Source organism: Lepus europaeus, chromosome 5 (assembly GCF_033115175.1).
Source record: "Lepus europaeus isolate LE1 chromosome 5, mLepTim1.pri, whole genome shotgun sequence".
Taxonomy (NCBI): domain Eukaryota; kingdom Metazoa; phylum Chordata; class Mammalia; order Lagomorpha; family Leporidae; genus Lepus; species Lepus europaeus.
In genome coordinates, this window is record NC_084831.1 from 150,445,867 (window position 1) to 150,470,114 (window position 24,248).

General features: G+C 47.9%; 1 protein-coding gene across 2 annotated transcripts in view; it reads right to left on the reverse strand.

Moving 5' to 3' along the window:
* VIPR2 (vasoactive intestinal peptide receptor 2) overlaps positions 1–24,248 on the reverse strand; it is a 103,504-nt gene that overhangs the window by 20,273 nt on the left and 58,983 nt on the right. Inside the window, exon 5 of one of the 2 annotated variants that reach the window (XM_062192938.1) lies at positions 10,042–10,139. The exons of the other annotated variant lie outside the window; for it this stretch is intronic. Coding sequence (XP_062048922.1) covers positions 10,042–10,139 — 98 coding nt within the window. The remainder of the gene's footprint in view (positions 1–10,041; positions 10,140–24,248) is intronic. 2 annotated transcript variants of the gene reach the window in all.

Sequence of the window (24,248 nt, forward strand, 5' to 3'; positions counted from 1 at the left end):
GGAATGTACATATGTGAAACGCTATGATTCTGAGAACAGCTAAACAAACAGCACACAATGAACTTAATGATCTCGTGTGCTTTGCCAGCACTGTGGGTTGAGCCGCGGAAGAATTTTACAAGATTCACTCTATGGTGCTTTCCAGATATTCAATAATCAAAAACAATGCAAGAGTAATTTATGTTTTCTCATTGCAATCTCATTCGATGCCTCGAGAAAAGGAAAGCTCTCTTATGAGGTAGCTAGGCATGAAAAAATATGTTGGAGGGGCTGGTGCTGTGGCGCAGTGGGTTAATGCCCTGGCCTGTGGCGAAGGCATCCCATACAGGTGCCGGTTCGAGTCCCAGCTGCTCCTCTTCTGATCCAGCTCTCTGCTATGGCCTGGGATAGCAGTGGAGGATGGCCCAAGTCCTTGGGCCCCCGTACCCACATGGGAGACCCAGAGGAGGCTACTGGCTCCTGGTTTTGGATCAGCACAACTCTGGCTTTGCGGCCATCTGGGAACTGAACCAGCGGATGGAAGACCTCTCTCTCTGTCTCTACCTCTATGTAACTCTTTCAAATAAAAATAAATCTAAAGGAAAAAAAAATATGTTGGAATGAAAACTGTTCATAATGTAAATCATAACTACTGATGGAATATATTATTCTAATATGAATCAATATTTATACTTTTAGTTGCAATAGAGTTACATACATTGAAAAATACTGTAAACATTTGGGGCAATTTTTTTTTTCATATTGAAGAACTTAGAATTGTTCACCGACTTAGGCATTCCGACTTTGAATTTGATGTGAATTAACACTGACCTGAGGCAGTAACTGGTAAATCCACTTAAGCTGGGCAGATGTGGTTTGAAAACAAATGTCGTGTGGCTTCAGAGTTAAACACCAGTTCCTCTAGAAAAGATAAACTGCGTTTCTCCGAGTGGATGTGACTATCAAAGAAAAGTGACCTTTGGCACCCCTCAATTCATTTGCTGGAAACGCTTAAGTATGTTTGGACAACCGAGGTATGTCTGAACAACGTTTCCGACTGTAATTTTTAAAAAATCTGAATGCAGATCAAGTATTTCCAACAAATTTGGTACCAAATTGAGATTCTGCAGCTGGTAAATCGAGACCCTGGCACATAAGCCCCGGGGGTCAACACGGGGAACCCCCACGGCAGTGCCCGATCCGAGCCTCAGCTGCTTTACCTCCCATCCAGCTCCCTGCTCATGGTCTAGGAAAGTAGTGGAAGACGACCCAAGTTGGGCCCCTGTCACCCACGGGGGAGACCTGGATGGAATTCCTGGCTCCTGCCTCTGACCTGCGCCAGCCCCGGCCGTTGTAGCCATCGGGGAGTGAACCAGCAGATGGAAGCTCGCTTGTTCTCTGTCACTCTGCCTTTCAAATCAATCAATTAGCCTTTCTTAAAATATTGAGTTCTGAATACTTATTGTAGACATAAGAATGTAAAACAGTTATTAACATTCTTCATATTGATCTTTTGTTGATTTGGCAATATTTTGGATCTATTGATTTAAATATATTGCTAAGATAAATTTCAGTGGTTTATGTTTTTATTTATTTATTAAAGATTAATTTACTTATTTGAAAGGCAAATTTACAGAGAGAGAGAGAGAGAGAGAGAGAAATAGAGAGAGAAACAGGTCTTCCATCCACTGGTTCACTCTCCAAATGGCTGCAATGGGCCAGAGTTGGGCCATTCCAAAGCCAGGAGCCAGGGGCTTCTTCCAGGTCTTTCATGTGGGTGCAGGGGTCCAAGTATTTGGGCCATCTTTCTCTGCTTTCCCAGGTGCATTAGCAGGGAGCTGGAGCGGGAGTGGGGTAGCCAGGACTTGAACTGGCGCCCATATGGGATGTTCAGGCAGCAGTTTTACCAGCTACGCCACAGCACTGGCCCCCTTCTTTTTGTTTTCAAAATGTGACTACTGGAACCTTTTAAATGATATGACTGGTTTGTCCATGGTTGTGTTGGACATCGCTGACCTGGCCCCCATCCGAGTGGGGGAGTCTGGGTAGTCTCCTTTCCCTTGGGCACCTGTCAAGTATCTCAGAGCCACAGCACACGCCCTGGTCAGCTCTTCATGAAATCCTGCCCAGCTGTAGCTCCACAAACCTCACTGGCTCCATCTGTCCAAGAGGCTGAGGCTCTTTCTTACTCATAAAACCTCTTATGTTAATTATTTTTCAATAAATACGCCCATACCCTTTCTTGCATCTGTGTGATAAACACTTTGTATATATTTAACTTCCACTGCGCTCCTCTGCCTGGCATGTACTCGCCATAAAATTCTAGCTCTTGGAATTCCGTTCTTCCTGCAAGCCCTCATCAAATGCCAACGTGAACTTTTCGGTGAGCTTATCTTTATAGGATGCTTGCTTCGCGAAAAAACGCTGCGGACATTTGGTTTACAACTCTCTCAAGCACTTACATTCCATTTTTGGATACTTGATGTGACTCTGAGGGCGCGGCCACATCTAATCCATGTATCCATTTCCTCATCACCTGCTCAGTTTATTTCAGCGACCTGAGGCAGGGCAGCTGCTCATTTTATCTCTGTTGGCTCTTCTTCCCATGAGTTGAAAATTGTGAGACATTTACTTTTTTTTTTTTAAATCTTACAGTAAAATGTAGGTCTGATTTTGATGATGTGCACTGATCTCATAGATATGATTTTCAATATTTCCTAAATTACAGCAACATTTAATTGGATCATTAGGAAGCAAGATGTTCCACACAAACGCACTTCCACAGTCATCAACTTTTTCATTAACTATTAACTCTTAACAAGTCTGAAGCACATTAAAATACATACTAGGGGCTGGCACTGTGGCATAGTGGGTAAAGCTGCCACCTGACGTGCTGGCATCCCATATGAGCACCAGTTCGTGTCCCACCTGATGTGCTGGCATCCCATATAGGCGCCAGTTCGTGTCCTGGCTGCTCCACTTCTGATCCAGCTCTCTGTTATGGCCTGGGAAAGCAGTAGAGGATGGTCCAAGTCCTTGGGCCCCTGCACCCGCATGGGAGACCCGGAGGAGGCTCCTGGCTCCTGGCTTCAGATCGGCTCAGCTCTAGTCATTGTGGCCATCTGGGGAGTGAACCAGCAGATCTCTCTGCCTCTGCCTCTCTGTAACTCTGCCTTTCAAATAAATAAATAAATAAACAATTTTTTAAAGGACATACTGGAGAGACTTTGAGTGAACAGCTTATCTAACTACCTTCCCACTAAGGGGTCAGCTTGAGTTTGAAAAGTTGTCTAAGAGATCTGGAGAGCTGCAGAGGTAGTTGGGACCTGAAGGAGCAGACCCTGGAGGGAGGTAAAGTCAGGTGGAGGAGCTCTTTGGGCCTCCCCAGGGTTCAGCAGAGAGCAGAGGCCCAGAGCCCACACAACTGTCCCTCCACAGAGCACACAAAAACGCACAAGAGGGCCGTGGAGGTAGCAGGTGTAAGCAGCTATGACCGGTAGCACACACAACACGGAGACGAACGCCTTCAGCCCAGCCGGGGCTTGTGTTTTCCTTTCCAACAAACCCAAGCATTGGCTGAGGCTAAGAAATGAAGCAATGGGCAGTGGCTAAACCATCAGAAGGCTTGGAAGACATTTTAGCACCTCATGGTACTGGATGACCAAACGGGAATCTGCCTGGGTGGAGGGGTTCCAAGCTCAAGACTCCTAAGGAGCTGGGGCCCAAGATGAAAGACAAACCAGAAATAAACCACTGTGGCTGAGCCTGAAATACAGCCTCGAATCAACGTAATCCCTGATTGGCTCAGGCTACCCACTTCACCATTAAAGAAAAAAAAAGAAAAACCTATTAAATCCTCTCTAATGAGACAGCATCCAAGGCCTCTACAATTTAAGTGTTTGTAATTCAGAATTAGTAGGTATGCTGGAAACAGAGCTAAATTGAAAGCCAAGTTCAAAACAGATCCAGACATCAGAAGAAGATCAGATACTGGCATTTTAGGACCTGGCCTATAAAATTATTCTGATATTCAAGAAAATAGATGAAGTGATGGAGAATTTTCTTAGCGAATGGAATTAATAAAACAGAAATGTTAAGCTTTGAAAAACCCTGAAACATGGGATCAGCATTGTGGAGCAGTGGGTCAAGCTGCTGCCTGCAACACTGGCACCCGATAGCTCAGCTGCTCGGCTTCCCATCCAGCTCCCTGCTAATGCGTCTGGGAAAGCAGCAGTGGATGGCTCAACTACATGGGCCCTTGCCAGCCATGTGGGAGACCTGGATGGAGCTCCAGGCTCCAGTCTTTGGCCTGGCCCAGCCCTGGCAGTTGTAGGCACATGGGGGAGTGAACCAGTGAGTGGATGATCTCTTTCTCTACTCTCCCCCATCTCTGTCACTCTGCCTTTCAAATAAATAAATCAATAACTCATATATATATATATATGTACATATATATGAAATAAATAGGGCCAACATTAGATTAGACACAGTAAATGAGAGCATTATGAATTGGATCAGTAGAATATGTCTGGATTAACGTAGAGAGAAACAAAATAATGGAAAAATAGAGGAGATATACAGGAAATCATGAAAATACTGAACCTAAGTCAAAATGGAGTTTCGGAAGGAAAGAAAAATGAGGAAGAAGCAATATTTGAAGAGATGCTAGCCAAGAATTTTTTTGAAACTGATAAATGACAGTAATAGATTAAAGAAATTTGACGAACTCCAAGGAGAAAACACACACACACACACACACATACACACACACTTAGTCCCATGGGAGTGAAACTGCTGCAACCTAAAGACAGATAAAAAAAAATGCTTCCAAGCTCCTAGAGAACAGGACGTATTACTTTACAGGAACACTGGTCAGACTGGCAGCTGACTTCAAAGCAAACAGGGACAGCATCCACTGCAATGAAGGTACACGCCCACCAGGACCGCAGCACTTCAGAACACACCCTCAGAAATCACAGCAGACCAAAAATCCCGATTCACCGCCGCAGGACTGTGCTGAGAGAGCTACTGAAGGGAGAGCTCCAGGCGGGAGAAAAGCAACCTCAGGTAGAAACAGGACTCCAGGAAGGACTGAAGGGTGCCGGAAGAGATGAATGTGTGCGTGACTGTAACTAAACACTGACTAGTAAAACAAGCATCATCTTCATCTGTCTTCTGGGATTTAGAATATACTTGGAATCAGAATATGCAACAGAAACACAAAAGGCAGGAGAGGGCAAATGGAGTTACAATGTTGCAAAGTTTTTGAATTGACTGGGACACTGTCAAAGTAGTAATTGGAGGTTAATTCCGAGGAGAAAGGATGCCTGGTTGCATCTGAGGTGATGAGGGGGAAGCATAGAAGGTATAATTAGCATTCTAAAATGGGAACACTAGAACAACTTAAATACCCAGGCAATTCAGAAGAAAGAAGAAATGAATACAAAAGCAACAAAGAACAGTTGAGACAGTTACAAATCAAAGAAACAGAAGGTATGTTAAAGTTCAAAGTTTTCAGCAATTAGAATAAACACCAGTGTAAAAATTCTGCATTTAAAAATAAAGATTGTGAGACTAGAGATAAAAAGCAAATCCCACTTAAATGGAGCTTATAATGTTTCTCAATTAAACACAAAACACGAGGAAGTTGAAAATGATAGCACAGTAAACAATACAAAATAAAAGAAAGGTAATATATTAATACCAGGCAAAGTAGATTTTTAAGGCAAGGGGCATTACTAAACATGGTCAGTTTAACTTGGTGTGCTTCCAAAACCTAACCTTAAGTTACATCCAGCAGTGAAGGAAATAAAAGAAATAGGCAAGCCTTCACTTATAGCTGGAGCATAATTCTATAGTACTGATCCAATAAGCAGTTAAAACAACCAGGAGAGCTCTGAAGATGAAGTAACATGACTGACCAACTTGACAGAAATCATATACAGCATACAAACCCGTAACTACAGGGTTTACATTGTTTTGAAGTAAAAGCAAAGCTTGTACCAAAATACATCACATGTAGATTATAAAGCAAATTTCAAATAATTGAATATTGGTTCTTGGAAAACATTGATAAAATTGATAAAGTTTTATCCAGTACTCATCAAGATAAAAAGAAAACACAAGATCACCAGTAGTGAAAAAATAGAGATCGATATAGGTCTTACATATATTAAAAATGTTGAAAACACATAAAACGGACAGATTCCTTGAAAACAAAAGTGCAACATAGGTAATGTAAGAAGAAAGAGGAAATTTGAATAGTCCCATGTCTTAAAATATCTGAACTCCCAAATCAAAACCTTCTCAAAGAAAGCTTTCTGCCCAGGTGGTTTCTCTGATGAGTTCTTCCAAACATTTAAGGAAGATTCAACCCTGCATCTACCCAAACTACTCACTTTTCTATTCGCTGGATGGGTCACTGAAATTGTTGCATCAAATAGACCTAGAACTCACAGGGAAGGAAAATATCATGCATGTAGATGCATAAATCCTCAACAAGATCCTAGCAAAGTAAATGAAGCGTATGTTAGAAAGATACTACATCACAGCCACATAGGGTTAGGTTTACAGTGAAAGGTGTATTTAATGTCTGAAAATCCATCACGCAACTTTTCCATATTAAATGAACAAATGATAAAACAATGCTCACCTCAATATATAACTAAAATTATGATAAAGTCATCAACCATTCATGACCAAAAACTCTCAGGAAACTGGAGAGTGAAAGGAACTTTCTTCAACTGTCAAAGTTATTTATTTTCAAAGTATCTATGGCAAACATTGAGTTTACAGTGAAGAACTGAAAGCTCTCATCCTGCGATCAGAAATAAGGAGAAGGATCTGCTATCACCACCTCTATTCAATACTGGACTTCACAATCAACATGAATTCCACTTAGGAGAACCCAAATGAATTCACAGAATAATTAAAGAATTCATAAAGGAACTCAGCAAGATTGCTAAAGCAAGGTTACTGTAAGGAAATTATATTTTTTTCTAGAAAATTAAAATATAATTTTTAGAAACAAAACATAATTTAACAAGTTATTTACAATAGCATAAAAATATCTATGAATGACAATCAAATATGTGCATGCCTTCTACTCAAAATATCAACACATTGAGAGAAATTAAACTAAACAATAGAAGGATGTACTGTGATCACAAGTTGGATGATTCCAAGTGAGAAAGACAGCCAGCATATCCAAGCTGATCTGCTGACTCAATGCAATACCAAATGAAATCCCAGAATTTTTTTACTGCAGCTGACTAGCTGATTTCTTTTTAAATGTACACATTAATGCAAACGGCAAAGCTTTTGCCAATGAACAGGAAAAGAGTTGACGAACTTCAGATTTCTAGAAATAAAGACTCATTAAAGGTAGGGTAATTACAACAAAAATCGGACAGTGACAGACAAAAGGCAAATGGAACAGAATAATCTAGGCTCACACCTATCCAATCACCTGCTTTGGGACAAAGATGCTGCTGTGTCTTCCTAGAGAATAGTCCTGGGCCGGCGCCGTGGCTCAACAGGCTAATCCTCCGCCTTGCGGCGCCGGTACACCGGGTTCTAGTCCCGGTCGGGGCACCGATCCTGTCCCGGTTGCCCCTCTTCCAGGCCAGCTCTCTGCTGTGGCCAGGGAGTGCAGTGGAGGATGGCCCAAGTGTTTGGGCTCTGCACCCCATGGGAGACCAGGAGAAGCACCTGGCTCCTGCCATCGGATCAGCGCGGTGCACTGGCTGCAGTGCGCTGGCTGCGGCGGCCATTGGAGGGTGAGCCAACGGCAAAAGGAAGACCTTTCTCTCTGTCTCTCTCTCTCTCACTGTCCACTCTGCCTGTCAAAAATTTAAAAAAAAAAAAAAAAAGAATAGTCCTGGATAATCTGAATACACATACAGAAAAAAGACCAATGAAAACCCCTACCTCACACCACACACAAAATCTACTGCAGGTGGATCGTAAATATCAACACAGGAGGTTCAAATAAAATTTCCAGATGATGCAATGGGAGAACATGGCAAAGACTTTTTCACAGTAAGAGGAGATAAGACGACTGGAACGTGCTCAGTGGTCATGTCAGAGATGTCTCTGTGGACGTGGAAGCTTGCCAGTGAGCAGGGGATGTGGCTGTGGTGCCAGGAGCCTGGTGTCATCCATGCTCTGCACTCCACAGCTCCGTGACCCTGGGACATCTTGCCACCTCTCAGGGCCCCCATTCTCTGCCTGGTAAACCTGGGACGGCAACAGCACTTCTCTGATGAGGACAGAACTAAACTAAGTAAGCACCTGCCAGTCGCCCAGCATGGTGCCCATTTAGCAACCCCTACCCTGACTGCTGGGCTCAGAGCCCCTTTCCGGGGTCACCGGGACCACTGTTGCCAGGCGACACCTCCCAAACAAAACTAGGTCTTGTTTCTTATCGGGGGCCTACACGGCACGTCTGGACTTGGTTTTCAAAGAAAAAGCCGCTCCACTTCTCTGGATGCAAAGTGAGGACGCAGTTACTTAACGATTTCTTAGCCACGCGGCTATCGTGGAGAACAAATTTTCAGTGACTGCGACAAACTACATTTCCTGTGTGCAATTACTGGGACAATGGAACTCGTTATTTTTACATCCTAGCAAACACCACGTGTTTAGTCATTGGCAAAATGACATCCAATACAAACATGTCTTTTTCAACTGAAAAATGCCACTGACACGTGACTAGTGATGTCACTGTATAGAAGACCCATCCAATCATTTCGCACTTACAGGATTGATGTCCACATCGATAATTGCAATAATTCCAAAATGCTATTGGGCTGGCTAAGTCAGTGTGTCGTGCTGTACAAATGGGTGTATGTCAAGAATGCTGGTCGTTCCATATAGGGAAACAAGCAGAGAATTTTCTAGTTCAGCTATCCTCTGCCAGCTTACCTCTCTGAAGCTTTATCATTTTTTAATAAAAGACTGATTTATGGGGCCGGCCCACCTGCAGTGCCAGAATCACATACGGGCGCTGGTTCAAGTCCCAGCTGCTCCACTTCCAATCCAGCTCCCTGCTAATGTGCTTGGGAAAGCAGAAGAAAATGGTCCAAGTCCTTGGGCCCCTGCACTCACATGGGAGACCTGATGGAGTCCTGGGCTCCTGCTTTCAGACTGGACCAGCCCTGGCCATTGCAGCCATTTAGAGTGAACCAGGAGATGGAAGCACGCACGCTTGCTCTCTGCCACTCTTCTTTTCAAATAAATACAAAATGAATCTTCAAGAAAAGCACTGATAAAATAAGCTATAAATCATTTTATTTAGCATTAATGATGCTGAAGATATGAATTTAATCCAAATACACTCAGTAGGTTTTGCTTGAAAAAATTCTGTTCTGGGACCAAAGCCTTTATCTGATCAAGCACCTGTAAAGCAGTCATTGGTTATCAAAGAGAATAAAGGTTCATGTGGGCCGGAAACACTCGAAATTCACTACGAGGTAAAAACGAGGCAGAGTTTCAGCGCCCTTTGCACACAGTGTGTCCTGTAAGCCCTCTCCAGCCACCAACACACGGAGTCCAACAATCGTTTGAGGTAGGCTCCACCTTTTACAGCTGCACAGAGGGGTTAATTAATTTGTCCAAGGTCACACAGCTACTAAGAGACTGACTTAGGGCTTCAACCAAGATAGTCTGACTCTTTCCTTCTTGCTGTTGAATACGTTTCAGCATCTTTCAACACCAAACCCAAACCTAGGAGCTTCTGAGTGCCAGGGCAAGACCACATCAGTTCTGTATTTTCCAGCCATTTGCATAATAACCAAGTCTTTGATAAATGGGGGCTAAGCAGAATTCTCATCTAAGACCAGCAGTGTGTCTTTATCTAAGTGCAGATTATTGAAATCAAGACATCATATTTCATGCTAGCATTCTGCAAGGGTTATTAGCACAGAGAGAGGCTGGCTCCAGGCTGGGAGACACTGATCTCCCCCTCCTCCCCAACCCCCCAACACCTGCCCGATGTACCCAGAAAGCCTAAGTGGGATCTGCACCTGTCTCTTGGCACTGCTGGTCATTTCCACTCCTTACCTGAACAGGCAAAGAATTATGCTTCCGGTCGCAAGGGACATCAGAGAGACACTGTAGCCCAGGGTGTAAATGGCCTTCACCAGAATATAAAAGGTGATCTACAAAGAAAGAAAAACGCATCTGTAAGCTGTCGCTGACGGCCAGCCAGCCTCGGGTCGGGGGAACCGGTCTGAGGTTCTACCACGTGTTCCCCGCTGCGGACAGCGCTGGCTGGCTGACTGCCTGGAAAGCAGGGAACAGACCATCCTACAGATCCACTCCTGTCCTGAGCCAAAAGATGATGTTCACCTCTCTGAGCATCACGGATGAACGCACGGCTTCAGAGGGTTTCCCGGAAGCCAAGGGATGAGGGCAAAGCTACGCTGTAGTCAGGAGACTCAGCTATGGTCCCCAGGCAGCGCCTTGAGAACAGGACCTGACCCACCTTCCAGGGGACACCTGTCCAACAGGCTCAATGGACCCTTGGGTCTTGGTGCTCTCAAACCAGTGTGACCCCACAGGTGCACGGCTGAGGTTCTGAGAGGAAGGAACCCCCTTGGCCGGAGCCAGGGGAGAGCTGTAGCATCCTGTACTTTTAATTTCCTTAGCATTTCTTGCTTTAGCAGACTGCGTGGCTTGATACTTTTAATCCCCACGAAATCATGGCACACAAGAGGGATGAGTGACAACCATTGGGACAGGGCTGTGGGGAGCTCTGACACACAGGGGACCCGGCCCAGAGAGGAGCAGCGTCTCGTGGAAGATGAGCCAGGCTATGCCTTCACGCCTCCCAGGGCCTGGTTCCTGGTGTGCCCTTTTCTCCATGAAACCAATTCCCACCCCACAGCGAGGCCAACAGTCCACGAGTTCTTGCACCATGGATCTCAGCTTTGCGCATCAGTGGTTACTGTAACTAAACGCTTGAGGCCGGGGAACTATAAAGAAAAGAGGTTCATCTGGGAGGTCCGAGTGCCCACACCTAGCAACTGCGTTCCTGCTGGCAGAGGTGAGACAGTGGCACTGTGGGGGCTCTGGTCTCTCCCTCTTCTTCTCTTCCTTCTTATTTATTTTTTTTAAGATTTGTATTTATTTGAGAGGCAGAATTACAGCAGACAGAGGGAGAGACAGAAAGAGATCTTCCATCCTCTGGTTCAATTCCCCAAATGATCGCAGCAGATGGAGCTGGGCCAACCTGAAGCCAGGAGCTTCTTCTGGGTCTCCCACGTGGGTGCAGGGGCCCAGGCATCTCCCACTGCTTTCCCAGGCCATAGCACAGAGCTGGATCGGAAGAGGAGCAGCTGGGACACAAATCAGCATGCATATGGGATGCCGGCATGACAGGTGGAAGTTTAGCCCCCATGCACCACAGTGCCGGCCCCGGTCTCTCCCTCTCCTTATGAGCCACCAGGATTCATCAGGGGACTCCATCCTGACAGCCTGGCCTAGTCCTACTCCGTAGGCAGGGTGGCAAGGGGTGTGATGGGAGAAAAGTCATTCTCAGCTTCAGAGGCCCCTGGCTGAACTGCTCCTTCCCTCCCCGTCATGTGAAAGGCACTCCCTACCATGGGCACAGAGCCCTCCAGGACGGGACCTGGGCAGGGAGTGAACCAAGGAAAGAGTAGAAGGGTCCAGAGTCAGCAGAATGTGGGGTCACTATTTAGTGGCAACCCGGGGACACAATGGAAATGACTGTGACTGGAATCAGAATCTCCATAAACTGTGTACCTGAGCTGGGAGGCTGGGCGATCAATCACTTTGCCACGGGGGCTGGTCCCGCATGGATCGGTGGCTGGGGCAGGTGCAGGGGCCTGGGGGTCCCGGGGGCTGGCAGAGACAAGTACTGCAGAGAGCCTGGAGGGATTGCCTTCTCTTCACACTCCCAGCCTCAGGGCACACGAGCCCAGGTCCAGGGTCCAGGGTCTCCGCTGGCCTGGCTCCCCCTGGCTCTGGGCTGTTTCCACAACAGAGCTCAGGCAGGGCCCACAGCGGCCTCTCCTGTGTCCGGCTGGGCTGATGGGGCCACCATCCCTCCCCGCCACCCCCGTCCTCACAACTCTTGCCCTAGCATTGTGGGAGGGTCAGGCTTAGGAGCAGGGGAGAGAGACACCCAAGGCAGAAGGGGCTTTTGTTCAGCTCTGAAACAAACCACCCTTCAGAGCTCTGCGGGTCTTGCCCACCCCATGCAAACACCTGATGTTTTCCCCAGGGGAAATTCATCATGGTTCCAGCGAGGGCTGCTGACCCCAGAGATCAGAGGCTGTGGCTATGACTCCACCATGCACCAAGGCCAGGCTATTGCTTCCAGAGCTCTGCTGCCTGCGGATGGAGCGCAAGCCAAGAAAGCCGCAGCAACTACAAGCCAGGGTCCCTGGAAGCCCACCGGACTCCTTCCTGGATGGAAAAGACCTTCTTGGGTCTCAAGCTGGGATTCTAAAGAGGCAAGGATGGGAGTGGCGGGAGGGAATTTCATTCCCTCTGGGCATGTTTCGATGTTTCTGAGCTGTTGCAGAGCCTTAGTCCTGAGAGCCCAGGCCAGTGTCCCTGCTGGTCATCTCTCTGCCACCGCGCCCCCCGAGGTCCATTCATCCCCTCCTCCCCTGCAGCAAACGGTCTCAAGTCTCCCTGGGCCTGCCTGGGGGGAGGTGACTGCCAGGGGGTCCCTGCAGGACAGGGGGTGCAGGAGGGTGCGGAGGGGGTTCGTTTTCCAGAGCTCTAGGGGATTCCCTCCTCCAAGCTCTTTTCTTGGCATGGGATTGCTGGGAGCAGGCTCTCCCCGATGGCCCTTGCTCCTCCGTCGGCCCGAGGGGTTCTGGGGGCCACGCCGCACGGCCAGGCTCTGCCCCGGGCAGCTCAGTGCAGGCTGACGTGCACCATTCTCCGCCCTCCCTACACGGAGAACTGGACCTCGATGTGATGGTATTTCAGGGACCCTCGTGACCACTTACAAAGGCTTCCTGGCTGGCTCATCATAATTTAGAAAGATTACATTGGCTAAAATCAACTAGCAAATTCATTAGTACGATTCTCTCAATCGGTCAAGCAATGAAGGTTAGCACACACCGGGACCTGGCACACGAACGTATTAATACGGTTACTAGAAAGGGATGCTCTTTATTTTCTGCCTTGTTAAACCTCAATAGGTAACCAAGATCCCCATTATGTGAACTGAATACTGGCACTTCCCATTATGCCTTGTTGCTGTATTGGTTGCTTAAATCTTGAATTAATTCAAGTCAAATAAAATTTAAGCCCAGTGACTCAGTGGCAGCAACCCCTTGTGCCAAGCTACATGTGGCCGGCAGCCTCCAAGCTGGACAAGTGGACCAAGACTGTGTCCACCCTCCAAGAGAGCTCTGTGAGCACAGAGACCACGTGACCACCACGCATCCTGGACCTACCCCAGGTGGCACACGTGTGCTTTCACACTTCAACCTCATGACAGGAATGAAGCCACGTGGGACCCCCGAACACAAGGTGTGTCGAGGGAACCACCCAGGAACACAACCACAACTGGGGCTCAGGTTCTGCCGTCTTGCTCCTTGTGCCCAAAGCGTGCCCTGTTCCAAGCAGCTCTGACCCTTCTACGGATGGCCCGGGGATCAGCGTGAGTGGGGAGCCCACGCCACCCCGACACGTGGACGTGACGCTCCTCTCGTGATCTCCACGCTTTCAACAAGAAAGTGCTCGGCTCAGTGTGGCTATTTTAAATCTCAAAAAACGTACAATAGCTCTGCTCATTACAGGGTTCTAAAAACGCCATGATTTCACACTGGAGAGGAGGAATGAGGCAGCAGGAAGTGCACAGACTTGGGAAGAAAGGGCGTGATCCAACAGCTGTGACTTCAGAGAAAAAAAAGTCATGGTCACAGCAGAAGTTAATTCCAGCACTGATTCTGGAAAGACACATTTGCGAGACCTTGAAGTTCTCTCTGTCGGTCCAAGAGCCTGCCGAAGCCAAGGAGAAGGGCCAGAAGTCGTGTCATCAATCAAACGCCATCGCTTGCCCTGGCCAAAAAGCAGCAACTGCCTCGCCAGCGGCACTGAGCCTGGGGTTATGGCACAGCACAGCAGTGGTCGGATGGTGCAGGTGCAGCCCCTCGCGGGGATGCTCACGGCACGGGCCCGCTGCTCACCTGGGGTCCCCACACATGCACAGCAGCTCGCTCACCAACCAAAAAAATCAACACAGGCAAACAGCATGTCGCCTGAACTATGGAGCTCATCTTCTGCTAACTTGAAATACCATGGCCCTTTTTGCAAATCGGTCACACGCTTTGCCTAGATTTTTTCCTTTAAGGGGACTAGGATGCATTTAAAATCTGTCAGGGAAATCCTGAATGCTTAGTCTGATCGCAAAGCCATCTGACCCCTAGGTCCGGAGTCCCTTCTCCAAGACCACCCTGCCCATAGACACACATTCCAAGAATGGGAAAAAGCCTCACAGAGAGAATTGTGTGATTGTGTGTGTGTGCGCGTGCGTGTGACAGTTTGGGCTTCCCTAGCCTCTTAATTAATCCTTGGGATGATCTGATCTTCCGTGGCTGACGGCAGCAATGGTAGGTTCAGCAGAGCCCTGGCAGGCTCACAGCAGAGCCGAGTCTGAGAGCGGCAGAACCGCTGGCCTCCACCGCTGGCCTCCGCCGCTGCCGCCGCCTCCCCAGGCCAAGACAGCAGGCAGCAGAGAGCCCTCTGCCCGGGCCCCTGGAGCCCTCCAAGCATGGTCCCCAGAATAAAGCAGGTGACAGCTAGGTTCCGAAGACACCCTCGACAATGCTAATTTCGGCTTTTGTCCATTTTTGACTTCTCTTTTCTGCTTCAGGCATTATAAATAGGACGAGGGTAGAAGGGGCAGCTTTCTGCCATCGCAGCTGGTGACGGGATCTGGTTGAACGGTTAGCAATGGAAGCTTTCGGCAAGGCAAGAGTGGAGACAACGATACAGTGAGGCACGTCACCACCCACAGGTGCCAGGAGCAGTGCCCGGCGCTCCTCCTGGCCTAAGCTTGGGGTTGTGGTTCCCATGCAAGCCTTTGTGTGTTCAGGACATGAACTATCCTACACACGACTCGGTCATGTCTGGTGTTGCTTCATTCTAGTTTAATTAAATGGCTTTACTCTGTGCGTGGAGTCATATAATTTTGGGCTATTTCTATACCTTATCTGCTCCACCTGCCTAGCCACCACTTCCTCTCCCCCACCTGATTTTATTGCTTTAATTTATCAGTGTTTGATTGGGTCTTTCTTTTCTTGCTGACATTTCTTTTTTTTTTTTTAAATTGTATTTGAGAGGCAGACATAGAGTGACAGAGCTGGGAGCTTTGGGTTTTGCCACAATTGTTTGACTGTTGACTTCTCACTCTCTATGCTGCTGGGATAGTTTCGTTGTATCTATCCTCTACACTCCAGGATTCTAATTCCAGGAGTCTAATTTCTTGTTGACTACATCTATTTGATTTTCATTTTTTTAAAAAAAAGATTTGTTTATTTGAAAGTTACAGAGAAAGAGAGAAGGAGAGGCAGAGAGAGAGAGAGAGAGAGAGAGAGAGAGAGAGGTCTTCCATCTGCTGGTTCACTCCCAAATTGGCTGCAATGGCTGGAGCTGAATTGATCCAAAGCCAGGAGCCAGGAGTCTCCTCCAGGTCTCCCACGCTGGTGCAGGGGCCCAAGGACTTGTGCCATCTTCTACTGCTTTCCCAGGCCATAGCAGAGAGCTGGATCAGAAGTGGAGCAGCTGGGATTCGAACTGGCGCCCCCATGGGATGCCGGTACTGCAGGCGGCAACTTTACCTGCTATGCCACAGCTCCTTTTTAAAGTGTTTTATTTTGGGTTCATATTTTCAACCTCCCCCCTTCCTTTTTTAAATTTTAAACATATGTATTTACATTCCGTGCCTGATAACTTTGTGACCTGAACTTCTGGGTTTCTTTCGCTGGTTCTCACGGGCAGGCTCTGTTCACGGTGCTTTTCCCTCGTGTGCTCTGTGAATCTGGAACGTGAGCTCATGTCTGGAGTCTGCCTCTGGGAATTCTGTGAGGCCCGGGCCAAGATGCTTCCCTCCAGAGAGAACTGGTGCTCGTCCTTAGGTACCCACAGAGGCTACCAATTCAGTGCCGCTGGAGTCCGTGTCTCGGGCCAGGGCTTCCCGCACCGGGGAGAGAAGACAAACAGGGAAACCCACCCTGCAGGAAGGCAAAGGCCCCTGAGAAAATGTTCCTGTCATCTCCACGGTCATTCGTGGATCCCAAGCTGTTTGTCCCTGATTCAACAAGTGGCCAGGAGCAAGGCACCAATGCCTGTCACCCTGGCTCTCAGTGCCTTTTGTTGCGATTTCTTAGTTTCTTGAAATCTCAGCCAAGCATTTTAAAGAATCATTTGGGGTGATGTGCAGTGAGAGTTTGCAGTTCCAAATTTCTAATGTAAGAGTTGTATTTCTTGCTGGATTAATTTAATTCCTTCTATTCAATGCATTTACAGAACACTCCAGTCAGTCTCAATACTGCGCACAGTATTGTGGGAAATACAAGGAGGACTGTGAGATGCTCACCACCAACAGCCACATCCCCACTCCACAAACTTTGTCCTGGGAGGCAAAATATGAGCTAGCAGTTGAGATCTGTGCGAGTTCAAAGTCCTATCTCTGTGTTCACTAAAAGAACTAGGACTGCCCACATTTCCACTGACACGAGTTGCTTAGAGCCGGTATAGATTTTACACACCCAGGTCAGCCAGCGCTCAAGGAGGCTGAATGGGGTGACTCAAATGCGCTGCTCTGGGGCCTCTGGGAAGCCGAGCAGGCTGTGTGGCAAGCTGGAAGCCTCTCGCCCTGCGGGTTGGGAAGATCTCGTTAGGAACAGAGGGCAAAACCAGCACAGTGAGGACCGAGCTCACCATGGGAGGCTCGGCTTCCCACCTTCAGGGAGCCTTTGCCTGGGACCCCTCAGAGACGGGGCCTTCCCAGCAAATGCCCGGGTCTGAGGGTCTCCCTGGTGCCAGTTCCCCAGGAGTCCTGGGCGTCAGGATTCCCAAGTTCTCTGCTTCCCCAGCCCTGCTCGCCGACGCACCTGGTTTTAACCCAACAGCTCAAGGAGCGGTGAGCCATAAGGAGCACACCCTTAATCATTAGCAAGATCATTTCTAATATTTACAAGAGAAAAGATGGGGAGAGCTTTCATTTTTAGCTTCAGAAAAGGCCAATGAAGAAGTCACGAGCAAGCCCAAGGCCCCTGGTAAACTGGAATTCATCATGTATGACGTAGGCACAGAGAAAGCTGAGTTGGGTTGCCTGCACCAGGGGTGGGGGTGGGGAGCCTTGTTTTTTTTCTGCCAAGGGCCACTTGGGTATCTGTACCGTCATTCACGGGCCATACGAAATCATCAACCTAAACAATGAGCCTGCCATCAATCCACTGAATGTCAGGAGCCACCTGCGGCTCTGGCAGGGCCAGGCCAAGTGACTGCACAGGGCTCCGTGGCCCCTGGGCCAGACGTCCCCACTTCGGGCCTTGGCTGCAGCAAAGAGTCATGAAATATTTCTCGGATGAATGCATTATGGCACTGGCAGGCAGGCGAACGCCTGCGGAGAGAGGAGCAACACCCGGGCACGGAGATTTATGCCCTGATTCTGCAAGGCTCGCGGAATACGATGCATATGGTGATCACATTCCAAAAAGCCATAACACTGAGGAGTGGCCAACTTATTTTCTAAACAGGTAAGAAACTGAAAAAACAGCACACTTATTTGAGAAATCAAGAAAACGGTAACATTTCCAAAACCATAATCAATGGCATAATTACGGCCTGAAGTGCCTTTGTTATTAAATTTAAGAAAATAAAGCACTTAGCTAAAGAAGCCAGAAAAATGACAGAGCCAGACAAGTGGAGAAGCAGGACCAATCAAGCAAGGAGGAGGAAAGATGACGATTAAGCCCAGAAGGAAATCATCAGGCTGGTTCCTTCCAGGGGGCGGAGAGGGGGCCAGGGCCCATTAGGCCAAGGCTTTCTGCTGTGTTTACTGATGTCCAGGCCAAAGCCTGGCACAGCGCTGGCACACACTCATGCCCGGCAACTCCTTATTACAGTGAGTAAATTAGCAAATGCTCAGACTTACAACGGACCCACAGAATACTTCTCTGTTTTCAGTAGTGGCTAATACAACAGATTATGTTCACTCCCTAAATGGCCCCCATGGCTGGAACTGGGCTGAGCTGAAGCCAGGAGCCTGGAGCCTCTTCCGGGTCTCCTATGTGGGTGCAGGGACCCATGGACTAGGTCCATCCTTTGCTGCTTTCCCAGGCACCTTGGTAGGGAGCTGGATCAGAAGTGGAGCAACCAGAACTCACACCAGAGCCCATATGGGATGCCGGCACTGCAGGCGGTGGTGCTGGTCCCAAGGAACTGATATCTTGTTTTTATTTTCCCAGCAACTTTTTGAAGCCCCTCACACATTTTTGTTGTAAAACTGGTGAGAATGGAGAATACATGAGGCTTTGTGCTGCCGAGTGTGTGCTGTGGTTTGGAGGTTTGGGTCCCCCTCTCCCCAAGTCACAGGTTGACATCTAACCCCGCAGTGATGGCGTTAAGGGCAGGGCCTTCGAGAGGGGAGAGGGTCCCGAGTACCAGGCTCTCACGAGTGGGATCAGCACCCTCACAAGAGATCCGAGGGAGCCTGTCGGCCCCTTGTCCCCTGTGCAGACCCGGCGACAGGGCCCCATCTTTGACCATGACACATACCTAGGCAGCACAGGTCAGGCTCTGGACGTGGCCTCTTGGTGTGATCAAAAGATACAGCCAGCAGGAGATGCACGGGCCTACTGCTTGACAGCTAACTTTGTGTTCTAAGTAGAAGGAGTACACTTGAAAATAACAACACAGTGAACAGTAAATAGCACAGCTGCCTCTTATCAAGTATTACGTATGTACGGACTCTGTTCTATCTTTCCTATGACTGGCAGCAGGTCAGCTTTGCTTCCCCTGCACCACCATGAATGAGGTGCATTGTGCACTGCTGCTGGGATGGCTACAGGGGCCCCCGACGACAGGAATTTGTAAGCTCCATCACAGTCTTAGAGGCCCACGGCTGTACACACAGTCCTTTGTAGGTCCCATGTCATTAATCTGTCTAGGAAACAAGGAGTTTGTGTTTGTTGAAATAACTTCCTGTGCGTCATGCTCTTTATCAAGTCTTTCATTATGTAAGCTTCACCAGTGAAAGACCTAAAGTTCATTTATTTATTTTTTAAAGAATTATTTTTATTATTTATTTGACAGGCAGAGTGGAGGAGGGGAGAGAATATCTTCTACCTGCTCACTCCCCAAATGGCCAGGGTCGGGCCAGCCCAGAGCCATGAGCCTAGAATTCCATCTAGTCTCCCATGTAGGTGCGGGGACACAAGCACTTGGGCCATCTTTCGCTGCTTTCCCAGGACCATTGGCAGGGAGCTGGATCAGAAGCAGAGCAGCTGGGCCTCGAACTGGCGCTCGGATATGGGATGCTGGTGTTGCAGGCTGCAGCTTAACATGTTGTGCCATAAAGCCAGCCCCATTTATTTATTTACTTATTTAACAACCATGTAACTGTTTTTCCCTTTGAAATCCTTGTTACTTTCATTAAAAAGTAACTACCTGTGATCCTATTTAATCAAGTGTTTTAAGTCTGTTGATATTTTTGACAAACTTCTCTGAATCAAATTCTAAATGAAGCCGGCACCGCGGCTCACTAGGCTAATCCTCCGCCTTGTGGTGCCGGCACACCAGGTTCTAGTCCTGGTCAGGGCGCCAGATTCTGTCCCGGTTGCCCCTCTTCCAGGCCAGCTCTCTGCTATGGCCCGGGAGTGCAGTGGAGGATGGCCCAAGTGCTTGGGTCCTGCACCCCATGGGAGACCAGGAGAAGCACCTGGCTCCTGGCTTCGGATCAGCGAGATGCGCCAGCCGCGGCGGCCATTGGAGGGTGAACCAATGGCAAAAGGAAGACCTTTCTCTCTCTCTCACTGTCCACTCTGCTTGTCAAAAAAAAAAAAAAAAATTCTATGGCCGGCGCCGTGGCTCAACAGGCTAATCCTCCGCCTTGCGGCGCCGGCACACCGGGTTCTAGTCCCGGTCGGGGCACTGATCCTGTCCCGGTTGCCCCTCTTCCAGGCCAGCTCTCTGCTGTGGCCCAGGAGTGCAGTGGAGGATGGCCCAAGTGCTTGGGCCCTGCACCCCATGGGAGACCAGGAGAAGCACCTGGCTCCTGCCATCGGAACAGCGCGGTGCGCTGGCTGCAGCGCGCTACCGCGGCGGCCATTGGAGAGTGAACCAACGGCAAAAGGAAGACCTTTCTCTCTGTCTCTCTCTCACTGTCCACTCTGCCTGTCAAAAGAAAAAAAAAATTCTAAATGAAATCTTTTTCCATCTCAAACTAAGTGTAGCATTTTCCAGGGGTCCCTGGTGAATCTCATAATAATCTGTTCTCTCACCTTATAAGATTAGAGATGGTAAACTAATTAGGCTTATCTGATGTTCAATTGCATGGAAATCCTTTTCAAATAAAGGTGATGTATTTGTGTAGCTATGCTATTAACATAAATGTCCCCAAAATTGTGTGACCTTCCTGGAAATCTGATATGCCCTGGTATAATGTCAGTTATAATTACAGATGTTATCCTAAGATGCTAATAATGAACCCTTATCAGATCTCCCACTACGGCCATTCTACGTATCATCCACAGAGTCACTGTGTTATTCTGAAGTTTCTCTGAAAGCAGCCATGATGTCAACTTGCAGGAAGACTCATGGAAAAGACTGGCACGGCTTTCATGTCCCCATGCTGCTGGGTGCCACCGGACTGGGTGAGAATTTCCAAGACTGTAATGAAAAACCAATGAATTCATCAAAGTGCTAACCCAAGACCACGCAGCACGAGAAGTAACCACATGGAACTGAATGAGCGGATGGGGATACAAGTTTCCTGTTTTTTTGGTTAGAAATGCTGCTGGTTCTTTCGTGCTTTGCTTACCAGATTTAAAGATCGTGCTCCCTCTTCTCGTTTAAGCTACCTATAATTCAAAGTGCATCAGAGAATTTTGCTTTTGTAAACAAAAATGGAGCATTCATATTTTTTTTCCGTACCTGACCACTCCAGAGTTCAGAACCTCTTACCGAGTAGTTTGATTTTCAATATAGTTATTGACATAAATTCAAAAAGGATCGGTCTGCTTCATAAACAGGATCTGAGTCCTTGGCTTGGCCTCTTAACCTAGGGAGGCTTTCAAAAGTCTAATTTGGGGCCGGCACTGTGGCGTAGTGGGCTAAGCCTCTGGCTGCAGTGCCAGCATCCCATAGGGAGGCCGGTTTGTGTCCCGGCTGCTCCACTTCTGATCCAGTTCTCTGCTATGGCCTGGGAAAGCAGTGCAAGAGGACCCAAGTGTTGGGCCCTTGCACCTCCATGGGAGAGCTGGAAGAAACTCCTGGCTTCTGATTGGCTCAGCTCCGGCCACTGCAGCCACCTGGGGAGTGAAACAGTAGATTGCAGATTGTCGCTCTTTCTGTCTCTCTCTCTGTCTGCAACTCTATCTTGCAGATAAATAAAAATCTTCACACAAAGATGTCTAGTGTGAGGTTTCCTAGAGAATTCTAAGGAACCAGTGGAGCTAACAATTCTTGGATATTATCAAAACTTTGACTGGAATGTCACATTTGAAAATGTGTGCACTCACTCACCCCCGTCACTGTTAAAGTGATCAGCCCAAGTTCAATGAGACTAGATGATCCTGCAACAAATTAGCCTTCTGTGATTGTATCTGGTACAAACAGAGGTGACTGCAGAGAGAACAATCATGTCCCAGAAAACCAGAGTGCACCTGTTATCATATTCTAGCCCCGTCCAATGTCTCTGAGGTCTGTTGTCCATCTGACGTGGGCTGGATCTCAAGTTTTTCTGTGTTCCTCTAATGTCAGGCTATGACTTTCCAAATCACCAATTCCAACTTTCTTCTACCCTTCTCATGTGCAGTTACTAAAAACTAAAACTGCCCTTTCTCTTCAGCCCTGCAAATTGAAGGAAAGCTTAATATAAACTTCAGAGGAAACACCCTAACAGTCACGTGTGGACACTTTCATTCCTGTTGCTGTGTGAGCCACTTAGACTTCCAGAATCCCTGATGAATCACCAAAGACGTTCAAACTGGAGACCAGGAGAATCTATCAGATTGAAACTGCAGCCCCAAGTCCACCATCTAAAGATGCATTGAGGGGCTGGCGCTGTGGCATAGCAGGTAAGGCCACCTCTTGCAGTGCTGGCATCCCATAAGGGCACCATTTCAAGTCCAGCTGCTCCACTTCTAATCCAGCTCCCTGCTAATGCACCCAGGAAAGCAGCAGAAGATGGCCTAAGTGCTTGGGCTCCTGTACCCACATGGATGACCCGGAAGAAGCTCCTGGCTTTGGATTGGCCCAGTTCTGGCTGTCGTGGCCATTTGGGGAATGAACCAGAGGATGAAGACCTCTCTCCCTCTCTCTGTCTGTAACTCTAACTCTGAAATAAATAAATCTTTTTTTTTTTTAAAAAAAAGCTGCTTTGAGCTCACATCTATGTCTCTCAAGTAACTGCCTTCTGAACTCAGAAACCGAGTTTGTAATTTGTTCCAACTCTTAACCTTTTCTTTTGCTCCAACAGAAATGCCTCCTGTTGTGTACCATTTTCTCACACGGTGCTCAGGTCTGCCTCAGGCAGAAGCTCACCTGCACCACCACCATTCTCCTGTTTACCTGTCTTAAGTCATCATGGCGATTCAGCACCAAAGGCACTAATGCGATGTTCAAAGGATTATTCTCGCCACACGTAAGGAGTTTCCTGTGATCTGCTTCAACAGAAAGCAATGCGCCCCATCCCGTAGCGCTTGGAGATTAGTTTACTGGTTAACACACCAACAAGACACCGTTCCCCTGCTGGCAGGGCCTCTCCTACTACAAAATCTTTTTTTTTAAAAGATTTTATTTTATTTATTTGACAGGTAGAGCTACAAAGTGAGAGACAGACGGAGAAAAAGGTCTTCCAACCGATGGTTCACTCCCCAAATGGCTGCAACGGCCGGAGCTGCGCTGATCTGAAGCCAGGAGCTTCTTCCTGGTCTCCCACGTGGGTGCAGGGGCCCAAGGACTTGAGCCATCTTCTACTGCTTTCCCAGGCCATAGCAGAGAGCTGGATTGGAAGAGGAGCAGCCAGGACTAGAACTGGCGCCCATATGGGATGCTGGCGTTGCAGGTGCAGGATTAACCACGTGAGCCATGGCACTGGCCCCTCTTGCTACAAAATCTTACCAATTCCAGTAGAATCTGTAAACCATTTTTGCCAATTTGTAATAAACAATAACATGGCCTGAGATGATTTCCTAACTAGATAAGGACCATGTGTGACACCATGTTGCGTTTATGGAAATAACTGATGGAAAACTGAAACTCAATTAGCCACTTTGTAGAACAGGCACACTCACTGGCTTGGAAAAGTGAAGAGTGTGACTCTGGCTACAGCCCACTTGCTCTTTTTGGCTGGTTACACTGGAGCCAGCGGGCACCCTGGCTTCAGGGCCACAGGCGTTACCCGGACAGCAACAGTCAAGACTGGATCCACTTGAGCGTCCACTGATGTGGCAAATGGTTTCCACGAGAATGAAACAATGAAAACCATCCATGAAAAAAATTGTCCTAAAAACCTGCCTAGATTCTGGTTTGCCACTTTTGGATGTCCCTGGTAGAAGGAGCACCATGTGGTGACCGAGAGTAACGCCAGGTGGTTGGCTGCACTTCCAGTCCCAATAATCATGAAAAATAAAAATAAAAAACAAAGGGAGAATAGGACCTCCTCCTCTGACCGTCAGGCTCCCAGCAGTGCATCAAAGATCACACAGATCTGACCCCGCAGGAGACACAGCTCGAGTGTCTTTCCTTGTGCGTGGGGCTCAGCACATTGGGGCCCGTGGGTAACAGCCTGAGGGTCGCCCAGCTCCGAGGTCCCGCTGCTTTACCGTCATCTTCATGAGACGAGCTTCTTAGCATTTTGATTTTGAGAGCTCCATGTGCACAGTTTGTTTCTCTCTCAATAAAACATTCACTATCAAGCAATGCTCTGTGAATTCTGTCTTGACAGCCCTAGGCTGTTTATTGTATCTATCCAGAACCTGGCACGGTGTTGGGGGTTTAAAAAGCAGAGGGGATCTGTGGCAGGCTGCGCATTTTGCTTTCATTCTGCAGTC